This window comes from Oncorhynchus gorbuscha, linkage group LG07 (genome assembly GCF_021184085.1).
Source record: "Oncorhynchus gorbuscha isolate QuinsamMale2020 ecotype Even-year linkage group LG07, OgorEven_v1.0, whole genome shotgun sequence".
NCBI classification, from domain to species: Eukaryota; Metazoa; Chordata; class Actinopteri; order Salmoniformes; family Salmonidae; genus Oncorhynchus; species Oncorhynchus gorbuscha.
The window spans coordinates 21,663,814-21,689,950 of NC_060179.1; the positions used below are offsets into that span (position 1 = coordinate 21,663,814).

Sequence of the window (26,137 nt, forward strand, 5' to 3'; positions counted from 1 at the left end):
GCTTCCTCCCCTCATCTCCTTAACTTCATCTGCACTGATTGGAACGTGACAGGTAAAAACATTATGGTGCAAGATCATGATTAGGCTGGCTTTCACCTGCTCAGTTCTTTCAGCTGAGTGCAATGAAGGAGAGGAGGCAAGGAGAGGACAGACTTCTTAGACAATTGAGAAAGAGCCCAATACTTGCTCCTGGCTAAGCCAGACAGATAACTAGTGAAAGTAGGAGCTGTGAAAAGAGGCGATTTAGGATAAATAATTGGTTTCCGGTAATGTAGGTCATTTTCTTGTCTCTTGCGTTCTTGGTTTGGCGACGGTTTGTGAAATATGTTCATCAACATTACGACAGCACTCATTATGTTTTCATTTCAATGATCCTTTTTTTAGAAAGCTCATTTGAATCCTTCATTGAATAATGCATTGTATTTGGCTTGCCGTATCGCCAGTCATCTCAGGCTGCCTCACTTCTTTGTAGGAGAAAGTGGTGGTGTCTGATAATGTCAACCATTTTTGTTTTAAACAATCAGAAACTTTTTTTAGCCTGGTTGTCAATCTGTTTTGGCATTAGTCAACTACTCTGCTGTTATCATGTTTGGTAGAGTCTAGAAAAGGTTAGGAATAAGTCTATGGGCATATTGTAGACCAGGGCTATTAGAACTCCAGGCCTGGAGGAACGAAACACTTCTGGACTCTCTGGGCCAATCAGTGACATTCAATCAATCAATTAATTACTAGTTAGTAAACAAAACCAGGAGCCCTTTGGCCCTTCAGGCATGAAGTTGAATATCCCTGCAGACAGTAAACAAAGGACAACAACCAATAGGGAGCTGACTAAGACCAAAACTGACTGACACCTAGGCTTCCTCAATGTGAGATTAGTAACAAAATTCCACAAACTTGACCAAAGTTCCCAGGTTTTTTCAGAAATCCCACTTTGTGGAAGTTTCAGGAATTTTGCAACCCGGACTCTCATTTGAGTAGTGTCAGGTTGTTAACCACGCTTCCTGACATTCCTTCCCAGGATTCCGAGGGTGTTGAGATCATGTTGGGCGTGTGCTCCAGTGGTCTTCTGATCTACCGCGATCGCTTGCGCATCAACAGGTTCGCCTGGCCCAAGGTCCTCAAGATCTCCTACAAAAGGAATAATTTCTACATCAAAATACGCCCTGGAGAGGTAAGCATATCAGTATAAGGCCCTGCTGACATGAAAGCAATGTCCCGATCCTGTTTCATGTATGAAGGTAGTATGCACATCACATAGAATGGCATCACATAGAATAGCATCACATAGAACAGGGTTCCCCAACTGGTGGCCCGTGTGCCCGAATTTGGCCCACGGGTGGTTTTATTTGGCTCTCCAAGTATTCAGAGCAAAAATAAATACAACATTTATTGTTGGAAATAAAATACTGTAAAGACACCAGGAAATTAGCTCCAAGTGATTTTAATTTAAGAAATCTGTTCCTATGTATTCCCACGCATAAGAGAGAGACACATGATCATATAGAAATGTATGCAAGGTTTGAAATGATTATCTTTTAATCTAACATTATATCTGTGACTTGTTGCAGTCAACAAATGATATGTTCCGGCACCCCGACCATCCGCTCAAGAAAGAAATTGTCCCGCGGCTGAATCTAGTTGATGATCCCTGTGTTTGTGTTTTTTCTGTATGTTTTGTCATCAGTTTGAGCAGTTTGAAAGCACAATTGGGTTCAAGCTCCCCAACCATAGGGCGGCCAAGAGATTATGGAAGGTTTGCGTGGAGCACCACACCTTTTTCAGGTGAGACCTGGGCCACCACCTCAATGTGTAGACATCTGCCATTTCAGTGAAGGGTTTTGATGTAAATCCATAGTCATTGAACATTGTCTTGGTTAACTTCATGCTTGGTTGGAACAATTGCCTGCACACACTGCTTCCCTCCAGGACCATTTGCCCATCCCTGCTGTAATTGTGTGTCTTTCTTGACCTCTAGGTAGATTAATGTCTCCTCTTTGTTCTCCTGCCCTCAACATTCCTCTCTGTCCTCTAGGTTGGTCTCTCCAGAAACTCCCCCCAAGAAGTTCCTAAACCTGGGTTCTAAGTTCCGCTACAGCGGGAGAACCCAGGCCCAGACTCGACGAGCGAGCTCCCAGATCGTCCGCCCAGCGCCCTGCTTTGAGCGCTCCACCAGCAAGCGCTACATCATGTCTCGCAGCCTGGACGGAGGTTTGTAGTCCCATCAACCTTTCTCTTTGAAGTGGTTAGGAATGAAGGAGGATTGTATCACATTTCTCCCCATAGAGTTTGAGTTGGGGAAGCATACTACAGGACAAAGCAAGCTACGAGACATTATTAAACAACAAAACCTAAATCATCACACTTATGAAAATCATATGTTGCCCTTGTCCTCCGTGTTCATGTCCACACTTTTCTGAAGTATTTGATTCTAAGCTGTCCAAGTCAGAGGGATTTACAGTATCCAGAGATGTTTTTACATGCATCTCAGGCACCATTCAATCAATGCACCCATTTGTCATAATGGCCATACCACTGCACACCTTGTGACATCTGTCAATCAATCACACTTGATTTGGTTTTCACATTGAAATTCACTCAAGTCCTCCCAGACCTGTCATTGGCTTACAAGTGTCACTGGTGTGAATAGGGAATACTTTCCCTTAAATATCCCTAGAACGATAGTTGATATTCTCCACAGAACCATTTTGGTCGCCGTTTGTCTTGAAAGTGGTCGCTTGCTTGACAGCTTCAACATTTTCTATTCTAGATGAACGCTTAAGAGAACCTCCGTAAGCAGCCGTGCTGTGAAGGCTCAAATGCCTCAGTCCGCCGCTCAGACTAATTACAGTTTTTAGCCATTGTTATCTTCGCCGCTCTGCACTCACAATGCCTTTTCATCCCCTGGAAGCACCCAGGGCCGTCCCTCACTCCCCTGTCTTTATCAACCAGTCCCAAACCACGGGTAAAGTCCTTTATTTTTCAAGCCTGTTCACAGAGGAAGCCGCAGATAAATTGCTCGTAGTGACGACGGCTATGTATGAAGAGAGAATCGAAAATATTGTTTATTTTATATCCCCTTCTGAGGGAACGGATACTCGCCACAGGGATTTACCAGGCACCCCATTGTGTTGTTTTGTCATATTCGCTTGACGATGCACCCTCTGCTTTTGTTCTCCCCCGTTCGCTGAATAATTGGAGAATTTAGTTTTTTATTGTATTTATGCTGCCACCCCTCCCATGTCATATCTGAGCTGTGACGAAAACCTGTCCGTTTGAATGCAAATGTTGCTGTTTCATTTAGGAATAAAGAGCTTTTTTGGCGGGATTTCACTAGCTAACTGACTTGAAAGAGAGACTCGGCCAATTGGCTGTGATATCAATTGAATATGAGCCGCCCCGGGGCCCATATTAGTTTCAGACTCCATCAGTATCATTGGACCTAAAAGGCAACATTGATTTTTCTGTCTCAACTCTTCATTGATGGGAGAAAGTTTAGTGTCTGACTGTCTGTTCTCATCCCATCAGAAAGTGTAACCATTAAGTGTCTTAGTCTTAAGAGGCTTTCCATAATACTGTGAACCAGACAACTTACACATCCTTTAACGTTCATGTATTCAAATCCATAGTCAATAACTCTACAAAATTATTATATAAACAAACAATATTCTCTCCCAAGTGCTCAGCTGACTACCTAATGCTCAGCTTTGAATAATATTATGTGTTATGTTAATGTTGAATCTTCCCCCGTGATATTTCTATGCAATCCTCCTCAGCTCCGCAGAGTACACCCAAAAGGAGTTCACCCAAAAGGAATTCACCCAATAGGAGTTCACCCAAAAGGAGTTCACCCCAAAAAACTGTATCACCGAGAATTAAACCACCTGCTAGTTTAAACGGCACTAAACCAACAGGTAGATATTATGCACTGTGTCTCTCTGTACGTGCTAACAGTAGATGTAGCCCCTGAGCTAACTATGCCTGCTAGTTAATGATCCCATCTTTGCTTCTTTCCTTTGACTTTTTCCAACGGTAGCCATTTGGTTTTGTATTTTGGGCCCTGGTTACAGACACCCCTCGGTGCTGATCAGGCTTGCGCTGCATGCTCCCATGCTAATTGGGGGGGGGGGCTCGCCGAGCATGTGAACGCACCATGGCCCTCCCTTCATAGCTGTTCACTTGTAGTTGTTTGTTTGAAAGAAAATGGAGAAAAAAATCCCAGCCTTGTTCTGTTAGCTTGGCCGCTAATGGCTTATGTGGCCTGGATCTATAAAGAGACTCAACAATCCCTCGCTCATTCTCCCAGCTCCTTACATTGATTCAGAGTGCTTTTTGTGCTGTCAGTGACGTAGGGAGATGATATAAGTTAACATAGTTACAGTAGTCATTTTTCCCTGAATGATCAACAAAGCTAATAAGCTGTGTTCTAAGTTCACAACAGGGATGCAGTGCATGTTTTGTCTGAGCTGACTCATAGCAATGATGGAATATTAAATGTTTCTAATTTATCAGCACACCCAATACCATATCATCTGCCAACTGCATATTTTTCCCCCTTTCTCGTTTAGGTTCTGACGCAGTAGTTTTTATGTTGGTATTTAAGTGCATGCAGTTTGAGCCTTTCATTATCAGTCAATGGGAGGAATTCAAAAGCTGCAGTCAATTAGAGAATGTTTGTAAGTACGGCACATAGAGGAGCTGAAAAATGACAGCTTATCAGCGATTGCTGTCTAATGTTAATTGAAAATTGATGATGAGGGTAGTCACCCTAGCATTTAAACCTCTGCATGGAAACTGATATAGCAATTTATATATATACATATATATATATATATATATATATACATATATATATAGCCTTTTCTCATAAATCTGGAGCGTGGTATTTTGTTAGGTGCGTACTGTTGTGACTGAAACCCTTGATGATATCGATTTTAATATATAATACTGCTTATGAGATGCTTTTCATTTCAAACCACACAATGATTATGGAGTATTGGCTTTAATTACAGATCAAGGCTAATATCTGAATGAAAAGCTCTGACGTTGATAATAATAGTGTTATTATCAATGGGAATGGGATTTAATGCGTGTTTTTAGGTTTATCTTCCATGAGTCTATGGTTGTGATGACTATGCTGATACAACCTGCAGCTTATTACATTCACGCTCCAACCTGCTAACATGCAATGTTGCCTCAGTTAGAGGAAAATGACAATTCCTTAATGCAAAATGCTGTGTGTGTGTGTGTGTGTATGTGTGTGTGGGTATGTGCGTGCCTGTGTGCGTGCGTGTGCATGCATGTGCGTCTATGTGCATGCTTCAGAGATGGGCTCGGATCTATACGGAAGGGCGAAGGGCATTGCCGTGAGTGACCTCATCACCACAGTGACACCGGAGAAAAAGGTGGAAGAGAGGAAGGCAGAGGAAGAGGTGGAAGTAGAGGTGCAGGTGGAGGTGGAGGAGGAAGACGAGACCACGAAAGCCACCGAGATGTCTCAGCCAAGTCCAACCTCTCCCATTCGACATGACACCAAGGTATAGTTCTCCACACCCAATCAATTATCTCTGTCCTCAGTCCACCCCTGAGCTCTCTCTATAATACATTAAAACAAATTTCTCTGAGTGCCCAGATTCCACTCTGAAAACGAAAGCTGTTTAATGCCGGAGCCCAGAGTGTAACCTAGCTATGCCAGCCAGAGCTATTCTGTCAGACAGACTAGAGCCAGGTGGCCATCATTTTTCCAAGGTAGTGAAGCATTACAAATCTCATTGTCTGGGAATGCCGTCCTGTGCTTTCACGCTCTGCCACGCTCTCTATCAGGTAGGCAGGGCCCTGATAACTCACTAATGGATAACTCAGAGTCCCCGAACCTGAACTGTCTCTACTCTGCCTGAAAGGCGACTTCAGATCAGTGCCAGAAGACTCGGAAAAAGGCAGGGACAGACTATTTCAAATGTAGAAATTAAAAGTGCTTGTTTAGACGTGATGTTCATTCATTGTGAAAGTTGATGACGAGGAGCTTAAACTTAATTAACTTTGGCAGATGTAATGTCTATAGTTGCTCGTTACCTAGGAGAAGAGTTCTTAGTAGAGTCCTAATGCTTATTGTGAAAGGGCAAACTGCTAACTGTAATTTAATTTGTGATGAAAATTGATAAGGCAGGAGAACAACCTCTAGCTGGTGGAGTCATCTGTAATGTATTATAATGGATTGATGTTGACATGGGTCTTCTGAATATGTTTTAATGCATTTCCTGTTGCTTTTTTTTACCCCGAAAATGGTTTACAATCACTACTTTGTTGAACCACTTTGCTAATGGCTAATGTTTTGGTAAAAACGAGTTCTGGGAAATTGGTTCTCTTTCTCCTCACGCTTGTCCATTGGATGTTCTACTGTGTTACTACTAAACAGACGGAACTGACTGACACTTGTGTCGATGGTGAACTGACAGCTACTGAGGTTTGTACCACGGGAAGACACTTCACCTCAACTCTCATCTGTTCTTGTAGAAGTCTTACGTTCTTTAGTTCCATATTTCTATTTCAACAATATCGGACTGTCTGATTATCCATTCAATGCATTATTTGATAGTTTCTCTTATATTGCGGTTTTGATATCAAATTCCCTCTCTGTGCTTCCCATGCTGACAGTCGGACCAAGACGACGAGTCTGAGTTAAAGACACAGGTATATTAACTATTGTATGGTGCCTTAACTCTCATTTCATCCACAGCTCGTCAAACAACCATTTCATCCGCAACCTGTGAACCTGGGATTCAAAATCACTGTAGGCTTCACAATCAAGATCTGCAATCTATGAGGAGACGTGGATTTTATATGCAACAACATCTAAATGACTGTCATTTTCCTTCCAGAACAGTTTCATAAGGCGAATTAAAGGAGAGAATGTGTTTGTCAGACATAGTGTGCTGATGTTAGAGGTTGGTACAGTATGGAACGCCAGGCTAGTGCATGGAGATTGGTGACATTTTGGTCAAGGACTAGGTTTGGCCAGTAACAGTGGATTTCCCATTTTGACCACAATAACATATTGTTTTGAACTGTCCAATGTTGATTCACTAGCTAACATACTTAGTAAGCATGGGGTGTTTTTGGGGTGATTTAGTTTTTGCTGTAATACATTCATGTGATATGCCATATTGGGAGTTATTGCTTATAAATAGAGAATAAGATGAATTAAGGTTCAATTGATGTCTATGAATACTTCTTTACAAAGAGGTGAATCTTAACTTTCACTTCAGTTAAATTGGTACCTATTCATGCATTGATGTCTATGTGAGACTAAGTGAAAAATTGACCTTATGAATTATCCACATTTTGTGGTGAATCCTAGGTATACAAGAGAGGCAAATGAATTGCAGTGTTCTTTTGAATGCATGTTCTGCCTGTTTTGGATAGATTATGCCGTATATACAGCTCATTACACTGCACTGCACCTGTGAACATAATATAAACATACATCAAAGTAATGGACATTATGTTTGTCAATCTGTCACCAAGACGATACTTAGCCACGCTACTTCAATAGCAGCACACAAGCTGCACTCACAAAGATTCAGAATTGTAATTTCGTCTCATAGTACACCGTTGATTTCCTATTGCGTTTGCAGTGCAGAACTCATTCACTACCTCATTTTGTTTTTAAAGGATTGATTTGTAGCTTGCTGACTAGCGTCCAGTAGCATATTTCTTTCAATAGAATGTTATTTTCAGTATTGTTCAAAACATGGACATAAATGTTAAACAGCCTGAAAGAACAGGACACAATACTCCGACATTAAATTGATGTCCATACACGTTTCAAATCTAGAATTAGCAGTAGCATCAGTCAAATGACTTCTCTTTCTGTTCCCCAGGACACAGTGGGCACGCCAGAGGAGCTGTTGAAACACGCAACCAACATCAGCGAGCTCAAGAGGTCGTTCCTGGAGACGGGCGCCGACACGGCCGGCCTCACCGAGTGGGAGAAGAGGTTGTCCTCGTCCCCCCTGCGCTCGCTGCGTCTCGACGAAGCCCCTATGATCGAACCACTGGAGCTCGATGAAGTACCGGTAAATTCACTGTCAAATCGGAAAGGGACTGAATAGAGAGGGGGGAGGCATCCATACATCGTTTAGAGACCCCTGTGTTTTAATTACACATTTAGTAGAACCTCAGTGGGTGAAAACACGTAGAATAAAAATCCGGTAACATGTAATCCATGGGTGGACATTATGCTGCTTTTTGTTCCATCCTGCTCTAACACACCTGGTTCTACTAATCAGCTGCTCATTAGCTCCTTGATAAGCTGAATCAAGTTTAAACCTGCTGGAAGTACACACACTACTATCCTGACTTAAAGAGAAATAGCATCCTTGCTTTTGATAGGACATGATTTGAAGGTTGAGATGTGCCTTCTGCATTGTGAGTAGGTTGACATGTGCCTGCTGCAGTGTGAGAAGGTTGACATGTGCCTTCTGCAATGTGAGAAGGTTGACATGTGCCTGCTGCAGTGTGAGAAGGTTGACATGTGCCTTCTGCAATATGAGAAGGTTGACATGTGCCTTCTGCAATGTGAGAAGGTTGACATGTGCCTGATGCAGTGTGAGAAAGTTGACAGGTGCCTGCTGCAGTGTGAGAAAGTTGACATGTGCCTGCTGCAGTGTGAGAAGGTTGACATGTGCCTGCTGCAGTGTGAGAAGGTTGACAGGTGCCTGCTGCAGTGTGAGAAGGTTGACAGGTGCCTGCTGCAGTGTGAGAAGGTTGACATGTGCCTGCTGCAATGTGAGAAGGTTGACATGTGCCTGCTGCAATGTGAGAAGGTTGACATGTGCCTGCTGCAGTGTGAGAAGGTTGACATGTGCCTGCTGCAATGTGAGAAGGTTGACATGTGCCTGCTGCAGTGTGAGAAGGTTGACATGTGCCTGCTGCAATGTGAGAAGGTTGACATGTGCCTGCTGCAGTGTGAGAAGGTTGACATGTGCCTGCTGCAATGTGAGAAGGTTGACATGTGCCTGATGCAGTGTGAGAAGGTTGACATGTGCCTGCTGCAATGTGAGAAGGTTGACATGTGCCTGCTGCAATGTGAGAAGGTTGACATGTGCCTGCTGCAATGTGAGAAGGTTGACAGGTGCCTGCTGCAGTGTGAGATAGTTGACATGTGCCTTCTGCAGTGTGAGAAGGTTGAGATGTGCCTTCTGCAGTGTGTGAAGGTTGAGATGTGCCTTCTGCAGTGTGAGAAGGTTGAGATGTGCCTTCTGCAGTGTGAGAAGGTTGAGATGTGCCTTCTGCAGTGTGAGAAGGTTGAGATGTGCCTTCTGCAGTGTGAGAAGGTTGAGATGTGCCTTCTGCAGTGTGTGAAGGTTGAGATGTGCCTTCTGCAGTGTGAGAAGGTTGAGATGTGCCTTCTGCAGTGTGTGAAGGTTGAGATGTGCCTTCTGCAGTGTGAGAAGGTTGAGATGTGCCTTCTGCAGTGTGAGAAGGTTGAGATGTGCCTTCTGCAGTGTGAGAAGGTTGAGATGTGCCTTCTGCAGTGTGAGAAGGTTGAGATGTGCCTTCTGCAGTGTGAGAAGGTTGAGATGTGCCTTCTGCAGTGTGAGAAGGTTGAGATGTACCTGCTGCAATGAATGAGATCCCTCCTCTCCATGTCGAATCTCAGGAGACTGGGGCCTCTACCGTGTCTCCTTGAAAAGCTACTCAATAATCTATACAGGTGGAGGGAGGTGCTTAACACCCCGCTACTGGAGATAGAGGGACAGATGTTAGGAAATAATCGCTGCCTCATTATGACATGTGACACCTATACCCTTCCTTCTCCAGTGACGTGTTCAAGTAGCTACCAAGCATCAACGTGTTTTTCAAGTGAAGTTAAGCCACTGTGAAAGGAAGTGATTCAGAGGCAGCTCCTTGATGCAGACAAAAAGTGTAGGCTACAAAATCCAACCGCTGAAGCCAAAAGTAGATACAAGGAGCACCAGTTGAAAGTACCAGGGGACAATTTACAGTGTGACATCAATATAGGGCTGGATTGATTTTTAGCAGCCTGGCCTGTGAATGAGTAATAAATCCTTGTGCTATAACCTTGCCAAATGGAGGTGGGAGGGAGAGACTCAAGGAAGCAAACATCCTCTATGGCTAAGCATTTTAGCAGGACTAAGATCAACCACAGCCCTGCTATGGAAAAGCATGCATGGACTTCAAAAGGGAGGAAGAAACCCCCCATCCCTCTGCATGCTGTGTGTGTGTGTGTGTGTGTGTGTGTGTGTGTGTGTGTGTGTGTGTGTGTGTGTGTGTGTGTGTGTGTGTGTGTGTGTGTGTGTGTGTGTGTGTGTGTGTGTGTGTGTGTGTGTGTGTGTGTGTGTGTGTAAACATCAAGCAGTTTGGAGAACGGCAATGATGATGTAACCAAGGAAAGGGGATTTATTTATTTATTCATGTAGCAGCGACGATAGCATATTTCTGCCAGTATTTCTTTTTATGACTGTTTGTATGTGATTAAAGTAGGTGTGGAAAGGAGCCAGTTTACCCCTCAGCCAAGTCTTGCAACCTTGACCCATTCTTTATTTGTGAGATACTGGAAGAAGAGGGATTGTGTCTGCAGAGAATGTTCTCATTAATCCACACCCTTATCTCTGTTATCAACCTCATAGTGTGAGTATGTTTGGAGAGATACTTAAGTCCCATCGTTACACACTGTTGTGCCGTGTTTTATGGAAATCTCATATCCCACACACTCTTATCAAACAGAATGAGTAATGATATCCGTAATAGGATACAGCCCACACGCATACGCCTCAACGCTACTTTCCATTCTACTTCATTCATGCCGGGCTGTTTGTTTGTCTTGTTTTTCTTTTCTATTCATGTAGAGCAAAGAGGATGAGAGAGAGGATGAGAGAGTCATCGATGCAGGCGGTAGCATTGAGGAGGAGATCAACCACAGCCCTGTGGATACTAAGACTACTGTGGTAGGTAGCCAGGATGTATGCTGGTCCAGCTATCTCTGTGTGATTGGAACACCTTCATCTCTGCTGCTTGGTTAGATTAGAGACAGCTAAGACTATGGATTATTAACATGTCTTACTGTACATATTTAATCAAAGATCCATTTGGGAGTGTAGGACTAGCATCCTATGTTATTCATTGTCAGCAGTGGATGACAACATGACAAGAATTTGCTATACATAGAGACCGGTTTTAAATAGCCACTGAACATGCCGATTGGCACGTGTGTTTTTCTGTTGCTCATTAGAAAAACGAGATTTCAGTCTTGAAGGTGTGTTTCCTGACCGATTCAGCGTTTGGTTAATGATGTTTGTCCCCGATGAGACACTAGCCGCGGAAGCCTATTTCACTTGCTCAAAGGTTCACTCAAGAAATCTGTAATATATTTTTCAGTTTTTGCAGAGGATGCTTTAGTTTTAGTTTAACACATAACTAAGGTGTTTTGTGCAATATTTTTCAAGTAAAAGAATGGGCGACATGTTGTCTTATGTAAACAAAATCGAGCTGCTGGGCAGGTCTGTCTCATTGTCTATGCTATTGGATAGAGAGCGATCACCGCAGCTGTTCACCCCATGTTAGTTCCCCAATGGACATTGTCAAATCAACACTGTTTTAGACGAGACTGACTTTATGACCAAAATTATTCCTAATTACACTTTGTAGTCAATTTTGACACTAGAACTCTTTCTGACTCCATGCCACAAAGGCCGTTTTCAACGGGATTTGTTGCTTTTTAAAGGCCGTCACTCTTTAACAATACACTAACAACTAAGAACTGTGATCTATGTTGCTGTCTATGTTAATAGTGTCTATGATCTATGTTGCTTGCAAGTCTAAAGTTGCTGCTTTAAGAATTGCTCTTCTTGGGACTGCCACTGGAAGTCCTTCTCCCCCCATTGAACTGCAAGTTGCCATTTATTGTTATGAATATTTCCCAGGAGGCAGCAGTGCAGAGTGGTCATTATATGGCACAGCCACAAAGTCATAAAATATTGTTTAAACCTAACCACACTGCTAACCCTAATGCCTAACAGGCTGACAACACGTGAGCGTTGTGAAATAAATTTAGACAAATATGTTCAATTATTGCACCCCCACAGCTCGCGAGCGTCTGCGTTGCCAAGGGCTAAAATAGAGGTCAGTTCTATTTTTGACGCAGATCGTGCTGCAAGTCCTGCTTCTCCCATCTCCTCCTTGGTTTATAGAAACAGGTACCCACGTGCCATCTCCTCATTGGTTATACCCACGTGGGTGAGTGAAAGACGAAATAGGTCGGTGGCGGTAATGCACGTAATTTATGAAAGTTGCCAATCACAATATAAAGTCAAGAGAAGAAAAAGCCTGGAAGGAGGAGAGGTGACTAGAAACGATTCGGTTGATAGTTTTATGTGTGGATTAATTGGCGGAGTAGAGAACCTTGTGCATTTCAGGTAAAATAACAACTAATTGTTTATATCCCAGGACAAATTAGCTAGCAACAGCAAGCTAGCTAAATAGGACAAATTAGCTAGCAAGTGCAAGCTAGCTAGCTAAATTGCCATAAATGTCTAATGCTTTTCGACTTGTCTCCAAATTAATATTATCGGTGCAGAGTTTGTTTTGATATTTTAACCTGCGTGTCGTGATCGCATTTGGTGTGGGGGGACAAAATAAATGTATGCACGATGGTGCACGAGCGCAGCCGGTTTGGGTTCCGTGTAACCCTAACCTTAAATTATGCCTAACCCAAATTTTTGTTTTCATGATTTTTTACGTATAGACAATTTTGACTTTGCAGCTGGTCCATCAAGCGGAATGGCCTCCAGGGCAAGATTCATTACAATTAACGTCAATCTGCCGTTGAACTGGCTAACCCCAGTCTTTGTATGTATCTTGTATGTAGGATTCTGACGGATGGGTAATAGTAAGTAAAGTCCCTCCTAAGGTAACCGAAAAGAAAATCATTGTCAACTATAAAGTTATGACCGTCACTGACACTGTGGCCGAAGGAGCGCTCGCCGGCACCAGTGGTGGCATAGTCGGCAAGGAGTTGAAAGCATATGAGAGCTTCCGCAGCGAACTCCCCTCCAAAACCGAGGAGATAAGAGAGAAGAACTATACCCTGGGCAAGTCCTATGACACAATGTCAGGCAAGATTGTCACAATGACAAAGCGGGCCAAAGATGGTGGGGAGGCGGTGGCGGCTGCTCCGGCAGTGTTTGCCAGGGAGCTGAAGAGGGCAGCAGACCAATCCACCACCACAGTGAAGATCATCCCGGTGTCGACTGAGTATGAGATGCCGGTGTCTGTCCACATGGGTCTCCCACCCCAGGAAGGAATCGGACCCCCCATGATTACCATCAAGGAGGCCAGGACGCCCTCTCCATCCGAGCCCAGCAGTGGTGCCCTGGGCCTGGGCACCTTGCGGACCATGGTGTCCATCTGCTCCAGCCAGGACATCAGTGATGCAGCGAGAGCGGACAGCAGGAAGCAGCTGAGGGAGACTTTTCTCCTGGGAGACAGGAGCACCACCCCTGTTGCACCTCACACACCTCTCTCACCACGCTCCCCCATGGCCAAGTCACCTATGGCGAAGTCTCCCATGACAAAGCCCAAGCCTCCAATGGAGGATCTGCGTCTGAGCCCCGGCCCCGTGTCCTATCTATCCAGAACCCCATCGCCCTCCAAAGTGGTAGGATGATATGACGCCCTTCCCCCCAAATGCCTGAAGCCCCCCCCCTCTCCCTCCCTACTGTAGCCCCCCAAAACATTTTCAAGCTAATCCCGCCCCTGTCTGCCTGGTCTTCGTATCTACTGCAACAAGCCTGGACCCGGCGCGGTTTTGCACTCGACTGAATGTTTATAGGAATCGCTTGGGTATCTCTTTCTTTCTATCCTTTGCTCTTTTTAGTTGGACACAAATCCCTTAACCACGGTATTTGGTGTAATTTGTTTACTGCTTTCCTAAGCCAAACTTGCTGCCTCATGGGCACTGGCATTTGTTTACCCCTTTCATTTCAATGTAAATTAAATTGTGTTTCGTTTTATGCTTATTCCCCATGCTGCTAGCCACACCAAATTAATGCTTTACACTTTGGCCTATGGTACGGTATACTATGGTTTATATGCCACTGACTGCTTCAGCCCTACCACATTTACTTTTGACTTTCCTTGGTATGCCCTCTATGAACTCTTGGCTGCTTGATCTGAGATTATGATATGGGCCCTATTCATAAGAAGAGACATCCCGACTCACCAGACATACTTGTCTGTCTCATCTATTGCCTTTGATTGACATTCTCAATAGATGAAAGCCAAGTACTGAGCTGCCATAAGGTCTCCCTAGTAAAGTTGAATTGCTGATGATGCTCCACTCTTTTGTAGAAGTGCTATAAATGTATAAAAGCTCTAGTAAAGTGATTGATATGTCACAGGGTGGTGTTTCTATCAATTCCTTAGATTTGCGTAATATAGCATACAAACATAGATTTAAAAAACACATTTGAAAACACTCTAGATTCTTAAGAGTTCTTAAAGTATTCCATCTTCTCAAACCCAATCTTCTAAAATGACCCTTCTTAGCGATCAATCTTTACCTCAATGCTCTTATGAATAATCCCCACAAACCCCCATCCCCTGAGCTTGTGTCTGGGCATTGTGTCAAAGGCCTGTCTGTCTGTGTCTCTCCTCCTTTGTATGTACAGTATCTAACTGTGTGTGTGCGTGTCTCTCTCTTCTACTCCTGTGTGTGTACTCTCCCCATCTCTCTGTCTGCTCAGCCTAAGCCGACCTTTGAGGAGATGTCCCCGGAGCTCACCGCTCTCTTACATTCGGCCCGATATCAGACCAGCACGGGGGGTTGGACTGCCTCGCCTGCCCATAGTCAGGCCCTGCTCAAGGTGGCCTCTTATGCCCTATGGACAATATACAACTTAACAAATGGGATGACAGCAGTTATAATTTATTTGTTTTCAACTTATAATAATAATAATAATAAATGCCATTTAGCAGACGCTTTTATCCAAAGCGACTTACAGTCATGTGTGCATACATTCTACGTATGGGTGGTCCCGGGGATCGAACCCACTACCCTGGCGTTACAAGCGCCATGCTCTACCAACTGAGCTACAGAAGGACCACACATATACAGGTTATTCACATTGAGATTACATCTCTTTTGTAAGAGAACTGTTCAGTATCTATACTGTTTGTCCTTGTTGGTGAGGAAATGTCGCTCTAGCCACTGCTGTCTGTCAGGCATTTCTGTCATCGCCACTTGCCTGTTCCCTGTCAGTCCGTCCGTCCTTCCTCCCGATCATTAAAACAGAGGACAGGTTGATGAGGACATATGTTTTAGGACAGATTTATGAGGACACATGGTTAAGGACAGCTTTATGAGGACACATGGTTTGTCTAGACAGATGTACCACATGGTCCTATGACTGTATTGAGGAGGAATGTGAGAGCTTTATTAGATTTTTCCACCCTACTCACCTTTTAGAACATTTCGATACCTCAAAGTGGAAAACAAAGCAATCATGCAATGAAACCAATGTTAAATGACAACATGCATTCAGAAGATCACGTCGGTACTAACATAAAGTAACCCTTTCCTGCTGTATGGAAACACAATCATGCTATTTGTCTTTGTTTTAGCGTTTGATTCCATACTAGGCCTACAGTAATTGAAGTGCCCACACAGGATCAAGGAGACTGACTGTGACGTCTTGTTTGTTTCCTTTGCTAGACAACAGAGAAGGTGGAGCGGATCGTGCTGCAGACAGAGGTGGTATCATCACAGCAAACAGAAGAGGTTGAGGATCAGCCGAAAGAACAGCCGGCAGAGGACCATGAGCAGCCGGTGGAGAAACAGCCTGACGACCGGCATGACGGCATGGAGAAACAAGCTGGTCAGCAGCCTGAGCAGGTAGAGACAGATTCATTGGGAGGGATAAAGGATGATGGGCCTCAGTCCGTGCTTGGGTTTACAGGGACGCTCATGCATGATGACTCGGACACGCCCAGCGAGGCGAGTGACACTAGCGGCGCCGCTAGCATAGCCTCCGCGGGGCGTGCCCTGATTGCCGCGGCGCAGGCCGCTGTGGACGAGGCTGTAGAGGCAGCGGTGAATCAGACAGAGACTGAGGAGGAAACTCCAAACGCAGGCTCAGGTGGAGGCCTGGGGCTGGACAGTCCATCAGAGGGAGAGGTGTCCACAGGGTCAGTCTCAGAGGAGGAGGAGAAAGAGAACAGCCTGGACTGGAGAGGGCACTTTGTGTCCCACTCTCCTACAGGAGCATCCTGGCAGAGTCTCAGTGGAGAGGTAGCTGCTGCTAGAGCTCACTCAGAGGTAACCCCCCAAAGAGCCCCAACCTTTTCCCTAGTTGTCCCGTAAGTACCTCCTTAAATCTCCTTCCCACTCGCCTACATTAGCACTGGAAAAGCTAGCTGAAACTACCCTGGTCTCACATTCCTTTTTGTCCATGCTACTTAGAAAGTGCTCAATCTAGCCGAGTCTTACACTCACAATCGCCTGTAATATCAATCGAGCCTCCCAAAATGATCCCAATATTGGCCTCCCATTTGCCTGTAATAAGCAGTATTACCACTGGATAAGCCATCCAACTCTCCCAGTCCTGCCCCTCCTCTTCACCAATAACAGCAGTCAGCCATTACAGCCTGTGGAGCTGTGTGTGTAGTGATGTGCAGGTGGGGATGACAACGACCTTGTTTCCTGTCCCTGTTTCTGCACACTGGGGTTTCTATTGGAAATCAATATCCTGGCCAGGCAGGTTGTAAATACTGCAAGCTGCAGATACACGCTACTGTATATGTATTACCCAGGAGCAGTATTGAAAACTGTCGTGGAAGATTGCATAGAGGGAGGTGTGTGTGTGCCTGTTAGTGTTTGTTCTTGGAGCGACAATATAAACGTTCAATTTGAATATTTCGACCTGCACATGTACACACAGTTTCACAGTGGAAATGGTGCATATCCCTTCCTGGTAGTACTGCCTCATTTCCCCAATGTTCCCAAAGATTACCTTTGTGGTAATCATGAGTGGCAATGATTTAAATGTTTTATGGACACGCGTCTATGAGAAGCACAGCTTAAATAGATAGCAGTCTGTTGCTATCGATTAAGTTCGAAGTCCACAGCCAATTTCAATGATATGGACCGTTTCAGTGAAAGCAACAGGAATTGTTTACAAATATGTACAATCCTGCCAGGTAGACCAATTTGGCCTTCCAAATTGAATGAATAGGCTCCCACACATCCAGACAAATAAGACTTACTCAGTGGTGAACACTGTTGAGTTCTGTCATGCATGACTCAGACTGGCTGAAGTGAAAATCTCTTTGCGTTTGTTCTTTGGTCAGGGTCCAAAGGGACCTGGGTGATACACAACTCTTTCATCAGGAAAACAAATGTTGTTATTGTAAACATTTGACATTTTCTTACATTCTTTGTAACACAAAATTCTCCCTTATTCTGTGCTTCGGGATTTGATCATTTATGTTGATTCATTTATAGAAGTTTTTGTTTGTTTGTTTGTTTGTTTTTAATCAGAGAGAGCATGCATCTCATGAATAATCATTTAACATTACATTTAAGTCATTTAGCAGACGCTCTTATCCAGAGCGACTTACAAATTGGAATCAACAATTATTCAGACTTTCCTAAAAGGAAAAATCCACCCAAAACCACTCATTACTATAATTTACAGTGTTAAATAACACTAATATGTGAGAACAATTTTTTTTGTGAACAAATATTTTATTGTTATAAAAAGGTTGGTAGCAACGTGAAAATCGTTATGGAAATCTATTGCAGCTTAAGTCGACTACAAAACCTACAATGCAATGCCCTCTCTTAGGGCTGGCTGTCTAGCTAGCTAGCCAACGTAGCTACACACAATAATAGCAAAGTCAATATCAGCATGTGAAGTAGCTAGTTAGCTGTAAAATCGCTGAAACAAACTGCCCTATTCATTTAGGAGTTTACAACCTCACCATGTTCAACCTGCAGATCGATGTGCCTCAGAGTGGAGTCTGACATTCGCAATGGCCATGCAATGACACCATGCAAAGCACCCTGGACTGAAGAGGCAGACAAATAGGAGAAATGTGCTAGATCCTCCATTAAATTACACATTTCTTGAGGTAGGAATATCAAAAATATGATCAATGGCTAATTCAAGAGGAGACAACCTCCTGCGTTTGACATCGGCCAGTATTGAAATCTGACATGTATGACAGACGTGTTCACAATCTAAAAGTTGTATTCCGATTAACTTCCAGGTTAGTGAGAGTGACTTCATCGCAGTGCTATGTCATACCGGCAGAATTTCTGCCTGCCTGAACGGCAATAGCAAAAATACACATGAAACGTCCCAGGGAAGTGATAGAACATTGCTCAGAGATGCACAAAAACAATCATATTCAAAATGGGTGAATCTTTTCTTTAAGCTTTTTTCCCCCATTTTCTTCTCCTGCATTTTCTATAACCTTCCAATAAACAAATTGCTTGTGTATGTCCTGTAGACAGGTGGTGAAATTGTAATTGTGTGTGTGTGTGTGTGTCTGTGGTCAAGAAAATGTTTGTGCGTAGATGTACGCTAGCGTGTGACCATAAGGTATAAAGATCTAACTTTCTGCACCAGTCTCATTTTGTCTCTCTCCATTTCACCCTTCTTCCTCTCTTTCAGACATCTGCGCTGGAGTCTCCAGAGGTCCTGACCTTCAACAGGGCAGACGTGATGGAGGAGACAGAGATGCTGGTGCCCCAGGACGTACCTGTAATACACACGGAAATGAAAACCATCACATACCGGTCACTAGAGGTAAAGGTCCTCACAAAATGTCAGGGTTGTTCAGGCTCATGCTCTGTACTTGTTCTTCTCATTTAGTCCAATGTTTTCAACCTCATTCATTAGGGCACACAATATAAAAGCTGTAAAAGTTTTGCAACAGAAAACAAAAAAAGAGCCCAGGGAATTCCTCTGTTTCAGTCAGTTTTCTTCCGTTTGGTGCCAGATGAACACGACACTGTTCTTCAAATCAAATGCTACTGGTCACAAACACATGGTTAGCAGATGTTAATGAGAGTGTAGCAAAATGCTTGTGCTTCTAGTTCCTACAGTGCAGTAATATCTAACAAGTAATCTAACAATTCCCAAACAACTACCTAATACATACAAATCTAAAGGGTTGAATGAGAATATGTACATATAAGTATATGGGCAATGGCCGAGCGGCATAGGCATGGTGCAGTAGATGGTATAAAATACAGTATATACATGTGATGAGTAATGTAAAATATGTAAACATTATTAAAGTGGCATTGTTTAAAGTGACTAGAGATCCATTTAATAAAGTAGCCAGTGATTGGGTCTCAGTGTAGGCAGCAGCCACTCTGAGTTAGTGATTGCTGTTTAGCAGTCTAATGGCCTTGAGATAGAGGCTGTTTTTCAATCTCGTAGTAAGAGGAAGGGAAGCGCTACTAAGGTACACAATAGTACATTTTGGTAGACAGAAGGTGCTCTTTGATAAAAGGGGTGAATTGGTCATCAAAAAGAAAGGAGGACCAAGGCACTTTTCATATAAAAGTGTACCGCATGTTCAATAGAATGTTCAATAGAAACAAAGTAGGTTTTTTTTTAAATGAAAAACTTTGTTTCTATTGAACATGCCATACAAATAAAGGCATTTTAATTAATTATATGAAGAGTGCCTTGGTCTTCCTTTCTTTTTGATGACCTGTTTTTCAGTCTCAGTCCCAGCTTTGAAGCACTCAATGGAGAGGATGTATTGTGTCTGTTTTGTGCCAGGGTGACGCTGACACTGATCCAGAGGCGGGGGTGTTGATGAGCGCCCAGACCATCACCTCAGAGACCACCAGCACCACAACAACCACACATATCACCAAGGTAGGTACTACCTGACCCGGCCTCAGTGGGGTGCCATTCTCATTCACCATCAGCATGAATGAATAGGGGCTTGCGTGAAGAGAGCAGGGATCATCAACTAAACGCAACATGCAATAATTGCAAAGATTTTACTGAGTTACAGTTCATATAAAGAAATCAGTCAATTGAACTACATTCATTAGGCCCTAATCTATGGATTTCACATGACTGGGAATACAGATATGCATATGTTGGTCACAGATACATTAAAAAAAAGGTAGGGGCGTGGATCAGAAAACCAACCATTATCTGGTGTGACCACCATTGCATTATGCAGTGTGACATCTCCTTCGCTTAGAGGTGATCAGACTGTTGATTGTGGCCTGTGGAATGTTGTGCCACTCCTCTTCAATGGCTGTGCGAAGTTTCTGGATGTTGTCGGGAACTCTTAACACTCTGTCGTACACGTCGATCCAGAGCATTCCACACATGCTCAATGGGTGACATGTGTGATGAGTATACAGGCCATGGAAGAACTGGGATATTCTCAGCTTCCAGGAATTGTGTACAGATCCTTGCGACATGGGGCAGTGCATTATCATGATGAAACATAAGGTGATGGTGGCGGATGAATGGCACAACAATGGGCCTCAGGATCTTGTGACGGTATCTCTGTGCATTCAAATTGCCATCGATAAAAATAATGTATTTTTGTCCATAGCTTACGCCTGCACATACCATAACCCCACCACCACGGGGCACTCCGCAAACCGCTCGCCCACACAACGCCATACACGCCGTCTGCCATCTGACCGTTACAGTTGAAACTGTGATTCATCTGTGAAAAGCACACTTCTCCAGCATGCCAGTGGCCATCGAAGGTGAGCATTTGCCCACTGGAGTCAGTTACGACATCAAACAGTCAGGTCAAGACCCTGGTGAGGATGACGAGCATGCAGATGAGCTTCCGTGAATAGGATTCTGAAAGTTTGTGCAGAAATTCTTTGGTTGTGCAAACCCTCAGTTTCATCAGCTATCCAGGTGGCTGGTCTCAGACAACCCCACAGATGAAGAAGCTGGATATGGAGGTCCTGGGCTGACGTGGCTACACATGGTCTGCGGTTATGAGGGCGGTTGGACGTACTGCCAAATTCTCTAAAACACTGGAGGTGGCTTATTGTAAATAAATTAACATTCAATTCTCTGGCAACAGCTCTGGTGGACATTCCTGCAGTCAGCATTCCAATTGCATCTGTGGCATTGTGTTGTATGACAAAACTGCACATTTTAGAGTGGCCATTTATTGGCCCCAGCACAAGGTGCACCTGTGTATTGATCATACGGTTTAATCCGCTTTTTTATATGCCACACCTGTCAGGTGAAAGGAGAAATGGTCACTAACAGGGATGTAAACAAATTTGTGCACAAAATCTGAGAGAAATAAAGTTTGTGCGTGTGGAACATTTCTGGGATCATTATTTCAGCTCATGAAACATAGGAACAACACTTTACATGATGCGATTATATTTGTGTTCAGTATAAAAAAAAATCTTGAGTGGATGGTCAGGGGGGCAGAACAGAATTACAAATATTTGTAGATTGCAAATTGACCACAAGAAGCCCAAACAGATTAGTTTCAAACCTTGCCTACATTTGTATACAAATCACATGTATATCTCTATTATGCATGGGAATACTTTGGAACAGATTTTCAAAATTAAAAATCACTTGAAGCTGATTTGCTGGCGTTTTTACCATTTTTATTAATGTCCAACAAAACAAAAAACAAAATAATTGCTCAGTAAACCTGGGAACCAGTTGGGGAATCCTGGAATAGAGGATATGAATATTACTAGTCTGTTAGTGGTGTAGCTATAGAATTTAACCAAGGTGGTTCTTATGGCTCATTTGGTTTGAGCTTGGCGTTTGCTTCCCACTTCCCACATGCTGTTTACCAAATATATCTAAATATAGTTTGACTTAGCGGTTCCTTGAATGAAATGACACCTTAAATTACATTTGATTTTTTTTTACCAGACTGTGAAAGGAGGAATCTCGGAAACGAGGATCGAGAAGAGAATCGTCATCTCGGGGGATGCAGACATAGACCATGACGAGGTATGAAGACTCTTACACTGTGTCCTTTAGCATGCAAGCAGCGTTACAGCTATTAAATAGGCAGAGCTATTTTAACAACACAGGTGGTACCTGGATACAATGCTGATAATATTGGGTTCCTTACTCAGCGGGAAATAACATCATTATAGTGTCTTTTATGACGTCATGGTCAGGCTGTATACTAGTTGTCTTTTTAACAACCAGAAAAATAAGTCTTCATCTGGTTGTAATCTGACTAGATAACAAATTGACATCTTTTCTTTCATGTGTTAATGTTGTCATGAACAATAAGTCTTTACCTGGTTGCTACAGAAACCAGTTGGTTGCAATCTGGTTATATGGCCGCTTCTCAACCTGAATAACAGTTTACCACCAGAAAATGACATCAATTTGAAATAATTTTCCATATTATGCCTGCTGGATACTGTGTTGAGAGATGCTTTTTCCTTTAAGTGACTTAAAGCCCTGTTGTTCAACGGCTGAGGTCTGTGACCGGGAGGTGTACACACACAGTGACAAACGTGTATAAACAGAGTGACGAACGTGTACAAACACAGTGACTAAGGTGTACACAAACACATACTGTGACTAGTCCAACCCTTACACTTGTGATTCTGATCATACCCATTCCACCTTCCTCTCTGTTTCCCTCCATGGGGTGTTTGGCGTACTGTTTTTAGGCCCTGGCTCAGGCCATAAAAGAGGCCAAAGAGCAGCACCCTGACATGTCAGTGACCAAAGTAGTGGTCCACAAAGAGACTGAGATCACGCCCGAGGAGGGCGAAGAGTGACCGCAGGTAAGGGGCAAAGTTGGTCGGTCAGTGACGGCTGTGGCTGGCTGACAGGACACTGACCTCCCTCCATTCCTTCCTCATCCCTCCTCTGGCTCCTTGGTTGTCTACAGTCACCGCCTTCTCGATAGGGCTGCTTGACTCTCAGCTAGCTCAACGAACCTGAGGCTGCTTGACACACAGCTAGCTCGACTAACCTGAGGCTGCTTGACTCTCAGCTAGCTCGACTAACCTGAGGCTGCTTAACATACAGCTAGCTCTACTAACCTGAGACTGCTTGACTCTCAGCTAGCTCAACGAACCTGAGGCTGCTTAATATACAGCTAGCTCGACTAACCTGAGGCTGCTTTACACTCAGCTAGCTCGACTAACCTGAGGCTGCTTAATATACAGCTAGCTCGACTAACCTGAGGCTGCTTTACACTCAGCTAGCTCGACTAACCAGAGGCTGCTTAACACACAGCTAGCTCGACTAACCCGAGGCTGCTTTACACTCAGCTAGCTCGACTAACCTGAGGCGGCTTGACACACAGCTAGCTCTACTAACCTGAGGCGGCTTGCCACACAGCTAGCTCTACTAACCTGAGGCTGCTTGCCACTCAGCTAGCTCTACTAACTTGAGGCTGCTTGACTCTCAGCTAGCTCTACTAACCTGAGGCTGCTTTTAGCTTTTATGCTTTCAGCTTTCACTCCACATTCATCTGTGCCCCGCTCAGTATCGTGATTCCTTCTGTGTGGATGGAGTCTCTATATCCAGTATAGTCTTCAATGGCTGGCTTCTGTCGCTGAAATGCTTGCTCTAGAAATGTTTTAGTGCTAATGTTTGCTTTTTCCTTTCAGCTTCTAATACCGTTATTGACCATAAGCAATTAAAACATTGTGCATTTGCTCATTGGTGTGTGCATTTTCTTTTTACTCTCTTTTGTCAAAATGTAGAGGTGGGTTTTGATTGATGTCTATAGTGCTGTCTGCTGGACGTCTCTGGTACTGTTTAGTGTACTGGAAATACCGACAATACGGTTTTAAAATTGCCAGTTTGTCTCATTCCTATTAAATAAAGGGTTATTTCGAGAGTGTATTGAGCAACATTACCTGATTTGGTCATTCTTTTCTGGTTATTGTTATGGCATGATGCTGAGGAAAGAGACACCATTTTACATTTCTTTATCAAGGTTTCTGTACACTGTAGCAGAGGCATGTTACTGGACGGAGCTTGTTTGCTTTGCAAGGGCTGTATAGTCTTGTGCATTAACCCTTTTCATTTATGTCATGTCTTAGCATGCAGCCTGTATGATACTGTGTTTGTACGTGTCTCATAAGTGTTAGTTTAGATGGAAAAAGTTTTTTTTCTGCCGATAACAGACAAAGCATTGACTGTCTTTTACAGGACCCCTCTCATGCTCTGCTTTTAATCTCCAGCCATAACAGCTTCTTCCACTTACAGGAAAATCACATGATTTCACATGCGAAATCATGTGAATACATGCGTTTTTGGAAACACTGCACATGCGATCACATTTTCAAATGTGCAGTTAAATTTTGCATTACATGTTGTCACGTTATCACATTAACTTCACATTAAGATCACATGTGATAACATAAAAACACATGTTTTTGGAACACTTCACGTGTGTTCACGTAAAATTCATGTGGTTTTTCTATAAGGGTTTTCAGTCATAGTAGCTGCAGAAACAGAAAATATTTATTTCATTTCCATCCTTCTGAAAAAGATGTAAGAGAATGTGAATGCTCGGCATTCTGTTTCATCTAAGCATGTGCTCTATAAGGATAACCTTTCTGTTTTTCAGGATTGAAGGATCACTGGGTTCACCAATGTTTCAGGGGCATTCTGTTAACGTTACTTCACGCTCTTCAGAGTATGAGATGCAAGCCGGATAGTGACGTTGCCAACAGACAACACACCACTGTAGAGGACACTACTATACTACTCCGTCTGACTACTACTGGACTAACCTAACCCACACTCACCAACACTACTGGCAAACACAGACCAAAGCTGGCCAGACCTTCATTGGAACATGTATACTGCATGAAAAGGGATCATTTCTGCATTTTGTAAAGGAGAAAACAAATACATTGGAGGAAATATCAAATTATATACATGTTTTACTTGACCTGTGCACTCAGGCTCGAAGGGAGAAGAATGTATGTCATGAGAGTTGAGTTATGATAGTATACTCGGTTTTATTTATTATCGAACTACAATAATAGTAGCTAGGCTGAACGTGTATGATGGCACAATATTTATCCATGCAATAGATGTGACATTCATCTTGCCATAAGTCCCCTTATTTATCCCAATGCTGATTTTATTCCATTTTACATACAGTATTGCCTGGAAAAGGGCAAACATGTATGGTACGTACATTTGCTTAGTAGACCATATACCTTCAAAGATGATTTTGTTGTTTTTACTTTAATTGTAAATAAGTTCATTTGGTTTTCCTTCAATTACAAAGTAAAGATGAGTATAATGAGGAAAGATCTCGTAGAATTGTGTTAGAAGGGAATGTTAAACAGACTCCATTACTGTGACTTCCGAGTTGATAAAAAAAAATTATAATATATGTATTCACATGGTGGTCGGTGGATTGAACATTCTTGTTGGGTTGTATCTGAAATGACACCCTATTACCTATATAGTGGGCTTTGGTCAAAAGCAGTGCACTATGTAGAGAATAGAGAGCATTTTAGACAGTCTTGCTCATTCTTAAATCATACCCAGAATGCACCTCTTATCCCTGCGTGGCACATCCAAGCCTTAAAACTGTGAAGAACGGACAGACAACATCCACTACAACCCTGCAATGTGTGTTTTATTTCTCCAAGGTCGATGTGTCAGCGGCCATCCAACACAGGGGCATCATGCTCATTGAACCTGAGGTGACATGAATCATTAGTAGTGTCTTATATAAAAAAAATAAGACATATGTTTGGTCATCGGTTCCCCTCAGATATTAGGAGCATGATGCCTCTCATCCCACTCCCCTCAATAGCTGCAAAATCATCCATGTTGAATGTGTTTCCCACAAGATAAATAAAATGCTAAATTCATTGGGTTGGATTTTTGTCAATCACTGAAATGCTATCTCTGTTATGCTTTCATAAACTCATGGCAGGAACTCTACAGTGAAGCCATTTACAGTAAGGTAATGACTTTTACAAGTTTAAGTGACACTAGACCATAAATTCCACTTTCACTCCTCTCTTTTCTTCTAAAGTTTAGCTAATTATTGATGAAAGGAACCCTGCTGAAAGGAAAGGTGTGACAAAATGGGTGGTCAAGTGTTGCATGTGGTGTAAATCACTTTGGTT

At 43.2% G+C, this 26,137-nt stretch overlaps 1 protein-coding gene across 11 annotated transcripts in view; it reads left to right on the forward strand.

Moving 5' to 3' along the window:
* Positions 1 to 25,878, forward strand: part of LOC124039622 (band 4.1-like protein 3) — a 102,729-nt gene extending 76,851 nt beyond the window's left edge. For 4 of the 11 annotated variants that reach the window (XM_046355784.1, XM_046355785.1, XM_046355790.1 and 1 more), the window contains exons 9-25: positions 1,019 to 1,171; positions 1,685 to 1,782; positions 2,033 to 2,208; positions 3,774 to 3,911; positions 5,323 to 5,534; positions 6,413 to 6,460; positions 6,652 to 6,687; positions 7,878 to 8,072; positions 10,869 to 10,967; positions 12,887 to 13,675; positions 14,763 to 14,882; positions 15,731 to 15,910; positions 18,693 to 18,827; positions 19,815 to 19,913; positions 21,930 to 22,010; positions 22,691 to 22,807; positions 24,610 to 25,878. In XM_046355784.1, coding sequence (XP_046211740.1) covers positions 1,019 to 1,171; positions 1,685 to 1,782; positions 2,033 to 2,208; positions 3,774 to 3,911; positions 5,323 to 5,534; positions 6,413 to 6,460; positions 6,652 to 6,687; positions 7,878 to 8,072; positions 10,869 to 10,967; positions 12,887 to 13,675; positions 14,763 to 14,882; positions 15,731 to 15,910; positions 18,693 to 18,827; positions 19,815 to 19,913; positions 21,930 to 22,010; positions 22,691 to 22,801 — 2,670 coding nt within the window. In that variant the 3' untranslated portion in view covers positions 22,802 to 22,807; positions 24,610 to 25,878. Of the gene's footprint in view, positions 1 to 1,018; positions 1,172 to 1,684; positions 1,783 to 2,032; positions 2,209 to 3,773; positions 3,912 to 5,322; positions 5,535 to 6,412; positions 6,461 to 6,651; positions 6,688 to 6,875; positions 6,942 to 7,877; positions 8,073 to 10,868; positions 10,968 to 12,886; positions 13,676 to 14,762; positions 14,883 to 15,730; positions 15,911 to 18,692; positions 18,828 to 19,814; positions 19,914 to 21,929; positions 22,011 to 22,690; positions 22,808 to 24,609 lie in introns of all 11 variants that reach the window. The other 7 variants (XM_046355786.1, XM_046355795.1, XM_046355792.1 and 4 more) reach the window with 5 other exon arrangements.
* Positions 25,879 to 26,137: the final 259 nt, after the last annotated feature.